This window comes from Peromyscus californicus, unplaced genomic scaffold (assembly GCF_007827085.1).
Source record: "Peromyscus californicus insignis strain IS unplaced genomic scaffold, ASM782708v3 Scaffold_1__1_contigs__length_55948999, whole genome shotgun sequence".
In the NCBI taxonomy this organism is placed as follows: Eukaryota; Metazoa; Chordata; class Mammalia; order Rodentia; family Cricetidae; genus Peromyscus; species Peromyscus californicus.
The window spans coordinates 21,785,525-21,798,445 of NW_026294492.1; the positions used below are offsets into that span (position 1 = coordinate 21,785,525).

Sequence of the window (12,921 nt, forward strand, 5' to 3'; positions counted from 1 at the left end):
CTGTGAGATGCACCACACAGAGGGGTTATTACCTGTATTTCTAATCGGTTAAATAGAGCCCACCGAGTACCCATTCCAAACCAGCGTTCAGACAGCGGGGCTGCCCTGATAACTGCAGATCCACAGATGAGAAACAGGTTAAGAGACTCAAAGTATCTCCTCCCAAGTAGCTGCTACCCAGGGTTCTAGGGCCAAGATCAGAGCAACTGGGCTAGTAGTTAAGAGGGAGGTAGGACAGCTGGTGTTACCCGTTGGGCACAGTGCCTGGGGGAACTTTGAAGATGGTGTCAGTGCTAGTGTTAATAGAAATCATTCTAAGGACACTTGCCTTGTGTTAGGCACTAAGCTCTTTATGTGACCCTCATTCGGCTCTCTCGACCCCATGGAGGCAAGGCCAGTGATTGATTTTACAAAGGAAAGCACTGGCTTTGTAAGGTAAAGATGTCAGAGAGGTAGGTGGTCATGGGTAGACCTGGGACTCAAACCCGTGCTGTCTAGCAGAATAGGAGCTCTTACTCAAGGGGCTGCTTGAACCCCATTTGCATCCACGATGCCTTTCCTTAAGCAGGTTGATCTCCCTGGTTACAGTTTTTTGTTTTCCATTATGGAGAATATGAGCCTAAGGCCTCGTTCATGCTAAGCAAGCACTCTGACACCGAGCTCTGTCATCATTTTAAACTGAGGTCACCTTGTAGGGTAGGCAGGCCGTGGCATCTGCTAACAGGGGCATGAGTTGAGTGGCACGTGACGTAAAATGTTTAGGTGAGACCTCTATGCCCTGAACAAGCCCGGCTTGGAAGAGAAACCGGAACTGTATCATTAAATACGCCAACCTGAAAATAAAACCGCTGAGAGTTAACCCCCGCCCCCACAAAAATGTGCAAGCTCCTGCCCATCTCAGGTGGTCAGTCCTCCCTGGTGAAGCCTGGGTAGAGAAGGAGTTGTGTGTGCGTGCGTGCGTGTGTGCGTGCGTGTGTGTGTGTGGGGGGGGGGGGGTGGGGGGGGGGGTGGGCTTTCAGTCCTGCCCCGCCACCCGCCGGAAGTGGATTGTCAATTGCTACTGCCTCTACGCTGCCCTTCCTGTCACTAACCCTCATTCAACTCCTGTGTGTTCCCACAGTGGCTTAGTTACCCAGGCCCAAAAGCTGGTGAGCCTGATGAAGGCAGACAAGGTGAGTCTGGACACACTGAGGTAGGACTCCACAGAACGGGAGGAGAAATCCCGAGACACAGAGGAGTCGGGAGTAGGGTGAGAGGTGCAGAGGATTCCGGCCAGGTTTCTAGCCGATCTGAGCCCTGAACCTCTGTGCCTTTACAAATATGGTTCCCATTCAGTGTATTAACCAGCTGTACAAAGTAAACGTGTGTTACCAGCCAAGCCTGGGACTGTAGATACATGAGGACAATTCAACACGGTCCCATCCTCCAGGAGTTTAGAAGAGGAGGATCAAGATTCTGAAGCAGTTGGCTCAGGCTTTGTAAAGAGAGTTACGCGTAGAGTGGAAGAGGGCGCCATGGGGCTAGGTCCCCTGCTTGGTAGGATTCAGAAGGGAGACAGGTGTTTGGCTGGGTTCTAACAGATGAGTGTAAGATTGTCTCTCAGCTAAGAGAGAAGTGCAGACTCAGTGCTGATCTGGTTTGGGAGGTGGTCTCGGGTGGATAAAATAACAAAAAGGGATCAATATTGGTTATTTTTCTGTAATGCAATGCACCCCCTAAAAAAAACCCATTATTAGAATTTCAGAATGTGTCTATGTCCACTGTCAAACTGGCCAGCATCCCCTCTCTCCCTCCCATCATTCCCATCATTCCCATCATCCTTCTTCCACCTCATTTGGAAGCAGAGGCCAGAGAAGTGCAGCTTATGTGGGCCAGAGATGACGTAAGAGGCTGTGAGCGCCACAGCTACCCTTGGGCCATGGTGTGTGGAAAATATATATGTTCATGTATTTTCACATCCCCTTCCATGCAGCCTATGACTTCAAACACTTCTCTGGCTCTCTCTTGCAGGAGGGTAGAGTCTAGAGGTGGCAAACTCTCCCGGCCATGTTCTCGAGACCACAGTGTTGCTCTGACCAGCTACCCCAGCTGGAGCTTTTCTTTTCTTTTCTTTCCTCTTTCTTTCTTTTTCTTTCTTTCTTTCTTTCTTTCTTTCTTTCTTTCTTTCTTTCTTTCTTTCTTTCTTCCTTTCTCTCTCTCTCTCTCTCTCTCTCTCTCTCTCTCTCTCTCTCTCTCTCTCCTTCCTTCCTTCCTTCCTTCCTTCCTTCCTTCCTTCCTTCCTTCCTTCCTTCCTTCCTTCTCTCCTTTCTATTTTGGTCTTTCGAGACAGGGATTCTCTGTGTAGCCCTGGCTGTCCTGGAACTCTCTGTAGACCAGGTTGGCCTTGAACTCAGAGATCCACTGGCCTCTGCCTCCCTAGCACCAGGACTCCAAGCATGTGCCTCTAGGCCCAGCTCCAGCTGGAATTCTTCACAGGTGCCTTTAACTCAAGTGAATACCCGAGTTAGGAAATTTGTTCTAGAATCTTCTAGAAATCCAGAAGATGATCGGTCTCCTGTAAAGCTAATTGTGAGAACCCCAGATTTCTAGAAGATTCTAGAACAAATTTCCCTTCCCAGGGCCAGGACTTATTTCCCTATCTCCCACCCCTTCCTGGCCATGCTAGAGACCGAGGGCAAAACTCAGAGAGCTCCTCCTACTGATGTGGTTGGGGACAGACCAATGTCCTACTGTGCCAAGAAAAGTTTGAACTCTCTGGCATGTGGGGAACTGCCTCTTTGGGAGTTTCCTGCTTGACCCTGCTTGTTTTCTGTGCGTTTCAGACAATAGACTTCCAGGAGGACTGGAAGGTCATCACTGTGTTTATAGGAGGCAATGACCTCTGTGATTCTTGCAATGACCTGGTAAGTCCCCAGCCCCTCACCCTCGGGAAGGATTTCCGTAGTTGGCCACTGGCTCCTGGAACAGCGTAGCTAGGTCAGGACTCTGTTCATGGCTTGGCATGAATCCAACTGAGGACTAATTAACCCTAAGACCCCGGGGACGTTCCCCTGGAAGGCTGGTCCTGATGCTGTTGCTTAGCGAGGGAGCCTGATGATATCATTCTAGAAAACAAGACAACCTTGTGTTGTTTGAGACACTCTGGCGTGTTTTCATAGCTAGCGATAGGCCGGCTCCCCTCCACAGCACTGCCCAGCCCTGTCAGTTCTGCCTCTGTGCGGTCGCTAGAGAAAGTGATTTCCCACAGACGTGATAAGGCAAGGTTCAGGTCTGCACCTCTTGGGGCTGATGGGAAGCCCCCACCAGAGGCTGCTGATCTATGGCTGCCATGTAATCCTGGATTCCCAAGTCCCTCTGAAGGAGACCCCTTAGACCATACCACCTGTCTCACACCCGTACGCTGTGCCCGGGGGGTGGGGGAGGGGTAAGCCGTGGCAGATGAAACACAAGCTCTGTCCTTGGGGGTTTCCCTCAGCCAGGGGCCAGAAACAAGCAACTCTTCATAACACAAGAGACATCACCATGGGGTTCTGACGATACACAAATCAGAGAGTCCACAGCCAAAACAGCCTTGGTGTACGGAGGGCTAGGAACTTTAAAGCTGAGGTCCGACAAGCTGCTGGGGACAGGAAAGGCTTGGGGACCTTGGTACACGCCCCCTCTAGCTTCCTGAGGGACACAGCTTTACCCTGTTGTAAAGTGGGGTGCTCATAGAGCTGCCATCCACGAGAGGGGTTCCGCCCCCGTGCTCTGAAAATGGGGCTGGAGAGATGGCCCTGCCAGTGACATGTCACCATGCACGCATGGAGACCTGAGGTTGGACTTCCAGCACCCACAGAAGATGCCAGCCGTGACAGTGCACACCTGTGACCCCGGTGTGCTAGTGACGGTGCACACCTGTGACCCCAGTGTGCTTGTGACGGTGCACACCTGTGACCCCGGTGTTCTTGTGTGTGCACACCTGTGACCCCGGTGTGCTTGTGTTGTGCACACCTGTGACCCCGTTGCTCGGGAGAGACAAAGGTATTCCTGGGGCTTGCTAGCCAACCAGTTTAGCTGAACAGTAAAGCTCCAGATTCAGTGGAAGATCCTGTCCCAAAAGATGAGGTGGAGACCACTGAGGAGGCTGTCTGGTGCCAGCCTCTGTCTGCATACACATATACATGGATGCCCGCCTCTATCCATCCATTCTCTCTCTCTCTCTCTCTCTCTCTCTCTCTCTCTCTCTCTCTCTCTCTCTCTCTCTCTCTCTCTCCTCACACACACACACACACACACACACACACACACAATTCTAAAACCACAGATACAAAAATCAGAGCGTATTTATGTTTTGAGGCCCCACAACCCCCCCCCCCCCGTTTCCCCCACTACATCCTAGAGGCACTTGCTTGGATGTGATTCTAGGCACCTGAGGCTCAGCGCAGATTCTCTGATCACACAGGAAGGGGACAGAGAGTAGACCCAGAGACTGTTTACACTGCGGAGCCTCAGGTCATCTGCTCCGACACCCCCATTTTAGAGGAGTTCAGAGAAGTGATACGGCACAGCCAAGGCTCTACCTCTAGGCAATACAAAATCAGTTCCGAGTTTTCCCTGGCCCTAGGAAAAAGAAAGGACCCTTTCCTGAGAGTATTCCAGCCTACCCCCCATTTCCATCTCCAGGGCAAAGACTCCCCTGGGGATTGAGTTCAACCTGGTAGATTCAGTTCGGGCTGGTCCAGTCCCCTCCTCCCAGGCTGAGCCAAGTGACCCTGCATAGGCCCCAGGTTCCAAACAGCCAGCTCATGCACTGAGGACAGGTCCAGGCCCCATTGCCTGGATGCCTTCCAAACAGTTCAAGCCAATCAACTGTTTCACTCATCCAGAGGGCCTGATCCAGTTGGAGGCCCCTCAGCCATTGGTTCAAAGTTCATGTGTTTCCATTTGTTTGGCTATTTGTCCCTGTGCTTTTTCCAATTCTGGTCTCAATAATTCTAGCTCATGTAAACCCTCCTCTCTCTCTCTCTCTCTCGCCAATTGGACTCCTGGAGCTCTACCTGGGGCCTGGCTGTGGATCTTTGCATCCACTTCCCTCAGTCTTTGGATGAGATTTCTAGCACGACAATTAGGGTGTTTGGCCATCCTATCACCAGAGCAGGTCAGTTCAGGCTTTCTCTCAACCATTGCCAGCAGTCTATTGTGGAGGTATCTTTGTGGATTTCTGTGGACCTCTCTAGCACTTCACTTCTTCCTATTCTCATGTGGTTTTCATTTATCATGGTCTCTTATTTCTTGTTCTTCCTCTCTGTTCTTGATCCAGCTGGGATCTCCCGCTCCCAAGCTCTCTTTCCCTCGAACCTTGCTCTTCGTTAAACTTTGTCTCAATATTGCCAACTCGGACCAAAATACAGAAAAAGGAAAAGCCAAAATAAGAAACAATCTGGCTTAGTAGGGAGGAGATAGGGTGATTCATGGACCTCAGGAGATTCTTCCTCTGCCTGCAGGATCACTTTTCTCCTCAAAACTTCACAGACAACATCAGGAAGGCCCTGGACATCCTCCATGCAGAGGTACGGGGCTTAGACCACACGGGTGTTGGAGTAGCTCCGTCATAGCCATCATTTGTAGCCTCGGCGGCGGCCGGGACGCAGCTCTGGCTTTGTTCTGGGGCCACCTCCGCGGCAGCCTGCATGCACTGGCATCCTTGGAGAGCAGAGGGAGGAGTGAAAGGAGAAGGAGAGTGGGCGGGGTCAGGAAGAGGTCACAAGAGCTGAGCTCCAGCCCCCATGTGAGAAGCTGATGCTACGCTTCACATGTCGCCTTGGTGACTGACGCCATGTTCCTGCAGGTTCCCCGAGCCTTTGTGAACATGGTGGAAGTGATTGGGATCATCGCCCTGAGGGAGCTATACAAAGAAACTCAAGTCAGCTGCCCACGGCTCATCCTCAGGTCTGGTGGGAACTTCTCCCATGTTCCTAAAGGGTCATGGACCTTAGCATATTCTTTAGGAAACCCCAGGGTAGAGTATGGGAATTGCTAGGACCACCGCACATTTTAACCTGAAAAGGGTCTCCCTGGGGGCATCTCAGGATATTAAAAACAAACCAAACATCAGTATAGGCCTCAACAATCTCTCTGAGGGAGCACATGGGGCATCTCTTCCTGTTTCTGTTGCCATGGCAAGCCACAGGACCCCTTCATCAAGGAAGGGAGAAGAGGGTGTTAGGAATGGGGTCAGGTCATGGGTAAGACTTGGGGAGCACTCAGCCTACTACTAAGACCTAACTCACAGAATATCCAGAGCATAGTCACCACCTCCAGAGGCCCATTCCCAGGACAGTGTTTCTGACTGGCATGTGGATGCTCCAGGTGGGACCAACATAGGGCTATGTCACTCCTTAGAAGAAAAAGAGAGATCAGAATCGGCAGGGTCTAGAGGACAGTCTCCTCTCAAAACAGAGCATTCTAGTCATCAGAAGGATGCTCCTGAGAGGCTGGCCTCAGCCTCCAGAACCCACCAAAGATGGCTTCCCTCTTGCACCATTGTAAGTGTATGGCTTTTGGAAGGAAGCTGCTCTTCTAACTGAAGCATGGCCATTCCCCACCGATTCTGCCCTGAAAGCCCCTCTCTGCACCATTTGCCTGGGTCACAGGGCTGGGCAAACCTTCCTCCCCTGCCCTCCAGCTCTGTGCAAGCCCCCACCGCATCCCCGAGCACACCACGTGGTCATTAGTCACCGGCTGGCGGTGATTATCTCCCACAGCCTGTGAGCACTGAGTCACTGCCAGTAGAGCGGAGGGGCTGTTTGCTGAATAAGCGAATGAATAATTCACAAGGGCCAGCCAGCCTTGTTCTTGGAAATTAAGGGGGTATACTGATCCCTGGAGAACTCTGGCAGACCGTCCCTAAGGGAGTATAGGCAGACGGCACAGGTTCCCTAGAGAAGGCTTCAGGGTACTGCGGAGCAGGAACAGGCTGCCTGTCAGGGACGCGTGTCTATTAACACAGCTGGTGCCAGGCATGTTATTTTCAACCTGCTGACTCCTCTGCCGGCTTCCACTTTCTCCAGTCACTGGGACATGCAGGGGGTTCAGTATGGAAATGCTTTCCACTCCAGAGAGATCCCCCAAAAGCCTCCCACTGCTGGCCACTAGAACTCGACGTTCAGAGTAAGGCATTTGCCAAGCCCGTTTGAAGACGAGAATGTCAGTGTTGACGAAATCAAGGGCTTCCTTCTCTTGGGACCACACTCTCCACCCTTCTGCTGTTCTGTCTCAGTGGCCAAGCTTCTTCGGTGGTGCTACATCTATGCTGAGCCACCTGGGCTATTATTACCTTATCCCCCAGGCCAAACATCCAGATTTACCGGCTGGTAAGCCAGAGTGGAGCTGCAGACTGACGGACACAGTTTAGTTCAGAGACTGAGTTTGAAGTCCTCACTCCAATCCACGTCTAAGGCTGTGTGATGTTGAGAAAGTTACTTAACTACTGAGCTTTGGTCATTTCCTCTCCCCCGACCCCTTGGAACATCTGCTACCACTGAACTATATCCCTAGCCCTTTTTACTTTTTTCTTTTTTTTTTTTTTTTGACAGCATCTTGTATATCCCAGGCTGGCTTCAAACTTTCTCTGTAGCCGAGAACGACCTTAAACTTCTGATTTTCCTGCCTCTACTTCCCAGAGTGCTAGGATCACAGGCAGGGACCACCACGCCCGGTTTTGGGGTGTTAGGGACAGAACCCAGGGTTTTAGGCATGCTCGACGGGCGCTCTACCAACTGCGCCACATCCCCAGCCCCCTGTTCATTGTTTATGTTAAGAATAGCATCTTGTTAAGGTGCCCAGGCTGGCTTCAAACTCATGATCGTCTTCCTTAGCTGTTGAAATAACCAGAATGATAGGCTGTGCCAGCTTCGGATTTCTCTCCTGTAAAATGAGGTCAATAATGATTTCTGGAGTGGCTAAGAGATTTAAACGTATCAGTACATGATGCTTGGCGCCGTTGGCATGTAATGTATACTAGCAATTATTGCTCCTGTCACTATTGCCATTTTGGAGGAGGTGTGTCGCGCTGCACATCTCTCCCCAACCATCAGATGACTCAGCTCCATAAATCACTCCTCCAGACATCAGGCATTTGGTTTCCAAGAGCAAGTTCATGGCCGTTTTCTGTGGCTTCCTCTTGACTAGCCTTAGATTCCTGATGCCTCCTTCAACTTAAAAAGAAACACATTGAGGCTCATGGCCAGAGCCTTTGCATCACCCATTCAGGATGATGACCTCGGGCTGGGGGTATCTTTTTGGTTTTGTCCGGCAGGACCCTGTGTCCTTGTGTCCTGAAGTTTGATGATAACTCAACAGAATTTGCCGCCCTAGTTGAAAGGAACAGGCAGTATCAGGTAAGCCGGGAGAGGGTTCTGCCACTGCGCAGGGATCGGGGAGGTCTGTATCAGGCAGAGTTAGTTGATGCTAAGTATCTTGTCTTTGACTGAGTGAGTGGGGACTGCCAAGGACTGTGCCAGTGGAAGCACATTCAAGGATGATAGGGATCACAGTGCAGCTTCTTAGAAGCTTCAGAATGAAGTCACAGAACACACTTCACCGGACCCCTTCCCCTCATCGCCGCCTCCTCCCTTAAGAAGGAATTCAAGCGTTGGTTGAAAGTAGCTAGTAAGACATGAGACTGGTTTCATTGTGTTCCTCCAGCTGTTCCAACCTCTGTCTCTTGTCTCCTCCTGCAGAAAGGCACTGAACAGCTGATTGAGAGCAGGCGATACGACACTCGAGATGATTTCACCGTGGTTCTCCAGCCGTTCTTTGAAAATGTGCCCATGCCTCGGACCCCGGTAAAGAAATGATGCATTGGGGATGAGGGGGGGACCCCAGAGGGTACGCAGCTGCATTTTTCTGCCATCTGTAACTGTTTCTCTCTTTCTGTCCGGTGACTAGGAGGGCCTGCCCGATAGCTCTTTCTTTGCCCCCGACTGTTTCCACTTCAGTAGCAAGACTCATGCACGCTCAGCCACTGCCCTCTGGAAGAACATGGTAAGAACTACCGTGTAAGAGTCCTCCCTTCCAGTCCAGCTGCCTGCCATCTCCTCCTCCTCCCTCCCACCTCCCCCGCCCCCTGCATCTTGACCAAGCCACCAGGTCCACATTCCTCGTCTTCTTGCTTGTTTGTTTAGCTGGAACCTGTTGGCCACAAGACAAGACAACACAATTTTGAAAACAAGATCCCTATTATGTGTCCAAACCAGGTAGAGTGGGCTGTTCGGGCAACGCCCTCTGACTACAGACGGGAGAGTAGAGAAGGGTGGGGGGCTAAAATGGACGCTTGAGCTAGAAAAGCAGATTTTAACCAGCAGGAAAAGCAGACCAGGACCCCAGTTTCCACTCACAAACTGTCAGATTCTTGGAGTTTTGTAGTTGTCCCCTCTGAGGCTTCTGAATTCTGCTGGGTCCCCAAAAGGATCTCAGGCTTCTCACTGGGAACTGCTGGACCAGGGCTTGCATGGGAGGAAATTAGACGTGGAGGAATCTGCTTTTTCTTGCTTAAGGAACCCAGGTCACTGTAGGACAAAGTGGGTGGTGGGTGGCAAGGCAACCTATTGGGAAGGGGCAGGGTGGAGAAACAAGACCCAACTCCCTTCGCCAATAGGCTGAGTGTGGGAAAGAGTACACACGCCTTCCTAGTAGCTACTTAAGGGTTCAGTCTGCGTCTTGGGGCTGGGTTCAGGTTGTAGAGAAGCCCCTGGTGCACGTGGTGGTCAGTCTTTCTGGAAGGGTCTAAGCTCTAACTGTGGCACTGGGCAGGCTAGGAAAGGGCATGTCTAGGCTGGTGTGAAGCCAGACCCTGTTCCCTCTCCTCTTCCCACAGACCTTGCCATTTCTGAGCACCTACAAGAACAGCAACCAGGTATCTACCTAAGTCTCCCTTGGGATCACCAGGCAATGGGGTGGGCAGCCGCTACTGATGGGAAGACGGATGAGAACCCCTGACAGAAAGCAGAAGATGGTTCGGACCCTTTCATAAAATCATCTCCCCACCCACACCTTCCAGTGGGGTGGAGAGCAGAACAAACGCCTTTCATATCAAATTGCAACCCCACCAAGAACAGAACAGAGCTAAAGGGGTCTTTGACAGAGTAAAGAGAGGGCAGAGGGTGGGGTGGATCATTTTTGAAGGCCCTGAGTCTTGCGCTGGATGAAAGAGAGGTCAGAGTTGAGATGAACAGATCCCAGGTTGGCTGATATTCAGAATCATCTAGGGTGCCATCTTCTGGTGCCCCTGGAGGACCCTCCCCAGGTATAGGACCCAGGCTCTGTGTTTTTCAAGCCTGCTTACTAAGTCTGATGCCTATCCATCTTCTCTGCCCGTCACCCCCTTAACTCTGAGATTCTGGGATTGGCTCTTTGCATTTAGGGTTATGGGACCTGGACGTTATGCAAGGACAGAGCCCCTTCCACCTCACCACCAACCTCGGGTAAGCTCCTGTGACCCACTGGGATCCAAGACTCCCCCCGCTACAAAGGCTTACCTACCAGTGAGCAAGCTCTCAGGCTTCGCGTGGTGACCACTCAACACAGTCCTGAACAGCGCTTGTTTTCTAGCCTGGTCTAGCTGGGCTTTGCCCAGCTCTGGCCTTCGGCAGTATCATGCCTGGCAAGCCCCAGTGCATTCTGGGTCAGGAGCTGTTTCCTAGCCTACTTTCAGGATCTAAGCAGGGACACACAGAAGACATGGGAGCTTGCCTCTTACTGGCCCAGCCTGCAGGGTGGCGAAGTCCAGAGGGGGATAAGGGCCAGGGAGTCCCGTTAAATGGATAGCTCTGTGGAAATGTGTCCTCCAGCTTTGCCTGTGGAAGGGTCTAGAAAGTTCTCTGGATTCTTCAGGACAGACTTGAGGGGAGGGAAAGGTCTGGCATGACTATTTCTTAGATTCTTGTGGAAATCTAGAACCCAGTTCGAAGTGGGCTATACATGGGCCAGTGTCTTTCTGGGTGGGCACTTAGGCCACAGCTGACTTCTCACATGACTGCCAGCACTAATACCTCTTCTTCCCTGCCCCCCTTCCTACTTGGTGCCTTGCAACATTCCTGTCATCTATTTCTTTATCTTCCGGCCCGATGAAAACCTAAGATTTGTTTGTCTCTGATGAGGAGACTCTTGTATGACATTCTGCCAACACAGTTTGGGCTCCCCAGCTCTACGTGGCCAAAACACACATGGCGTCTTGTTTGGGGTGTTGGCATAAAGCAGAGGCTCTAGCCTGTGCCGGCAGCTCCCTTCCCAGACTCACGCATGTCCACTTATCTTCCAGTGCATGCCCTGAGACCTGCAGACATCCAAGTTGTAGCAGCTCTGGGAGACTCTCTGACCGTAAGGACTTTGGAGCCCTTGGGGTGGGAGTGGGCGTGGTGTGGAGGGGGTAAAAGTGGGCAATGGGTGTGGTGGGGCCATTCCAAGTCCCTGCCCTCCTAACTCCAGAGCCTGCACTCCGAGCTTCTACAAGCCCTTGCCCTTCTGCCCTGGCTCTGTCTGTCCAGGAGACTGGCAACAATGTTATTTTTACAACTGCTTTATCAAGTAGGTGTGCAGGGGGAAAAAAAATCTTTTTCAGGAATGAACTGAATATTCTCAGTTGGCTGAGGTTTTGAACACCCAACACCACTTTTTGACATATGCAAAAGAATATGTCATGTTGACTCAAAATTCTCCTAACGATGCCAGTGTGGGTACTATTCTCCCTCCCTTGTGAGCAGCCCAGACCCCCATCTGTTCTCTCCGCATCCACACACAGCTTTATCCTTCAGCGGTGGCTCTGGCTCCTCCTCACCTTCAGCGTGGGACTGTACTACCGTCCCAGGGCACCACCTTCTGGTGGCACAGCCGGGGCTTTGGAAATGCCTTTCTGGAGAGAGAGAGAGAAAGAGAGAGGGGGGGTGTTTATTGGAAATCTCCCCATCACAATGGCTCCAGCTTAAGCGCTTTGTCCATAAAGCCCTGTGTGGTACTGATGCTGGTAATAGTATCAACATCACTCCCATTTGTAAAGCACTTGAGAGTTTCCCAGACTTCACAGCTGCGATCCAATTGAGTCCCAAGCCTCTCCTGTGGAAAGGCTTGCCGTGGTGAGAGAAAGCACAGCTGGGAAGGAGGGTCGCAGCCTGGGTCCCCTCGCTACCATTCTTGCCTCTGTGAGTGCACTGGGGGCCACGCCTTCAGACCCCATCTTCACGGCTCCCCATTTCTCTCTGGCTTACTGGTTTTCTTGTGGAATTTGATGTTCTCCAAGGCTGGCAATGGCATTGGCTCCCAAGAAGGTAACCTCTCCGATGTCCACACCCAGTATCGAGGACTGTCATATAGGTAATGTTAACCTTTGACCTCCTCCTCCCCAGAGCTTAGCCTCCTTGTTGGTTTTGTTACCTTTTTGGTTTTGTGGATTTGTTTTGTTTTATTGCCAGTGTCTCGGGGAATCAGGATTGTCCTTGAACTATGTAAGGGAAGATGACCCTGGGCTTCTAGCCCTCCTCTTTCTACCTCTCAGCTGCTAGGATGGCCAGTGTGCACTGGCTAGGTTGTGGGTTTAGCTCCTATAAATGCGCAAATCTCAAAGAGCAAGGACCAGGTCTAGAAGGGGCTTTCAGAGGAACCGCTGTATGTTTCTGCAAACTATGAACATTTACTGAACGGGGAAGATAATTTTGCTGTTAATGATCCTTTTATCTTTAAATTATGCAGAAAAAATAAGCCAAGGTTCTTACCAAACTCCTGGGTCAGCAAATCCAAACTGAAATGTGCCCGAAAAGCACCAAGTCCTTGAGTCTCCACCTGCCCGTTTGCATGTCTGTGTTCGTATGTCGATGCTACTCTGTTTGTCTTCATGTATGTATTCATGTCATTTTGTAGTAACACCTCTGCTTGTATATATATATG

The 12,921-nt window shown here is 51.2% G+C and overlaps 1 protein-coding gene across 1 annotated transcript in view; it reads left to right on the top strand.

Annotated features, from left to right (window-relative positions):
* Plb1 (phospholipase B1) overlaps positions 1-12,921 on the top strand; it is a 98,870-nt gene that overhangs the window by 41,767 nt on the left and 44,182 nt on the right. The window contains exons 18-29 of the mRNA XM_052746199.1: positions 1,121-1,172; positions 2,823-2,903; positions 5,487-5,552; positions 5,831-5,931; positions 8,300-8,381; positions 8,724-8,828; positions 8,932-9,027; positions 9,168-9,239; positions 9,860-9,898; positions 10,406-10,466; positions 11,303-11,361; positions 12,278-12,351. Of these exons, the coding sequence (XP_052602159.1) occupies positions 1,121-1,172; positions 2,823-2,903; positions 5,487-5,552; positions 5,831-5,931; positions 8,300-8,381; positions 8,724-8,828; positions 8,932-9,027; positions 9,168-9,239; positions 9,860-9,898; positions 10,406-10,466; positions 11,303-11,361; positions 12,278-12,351 (888 nt within the window). The remainder of the gene's footprint in view (positions 1-1,120; positions 1,173-2,822; positions 2,904-5,486; positions 5,553-5,830; positions 5,932-8,299; positions 8,382-8,723; positions 8,829-8,931; positions 9,028-9,167; positions 9,240-9,859; positions 9,899-10,405; positions 10,467-11,302; positions 11,362-12,277; positions 12,352-12,921) is intronic.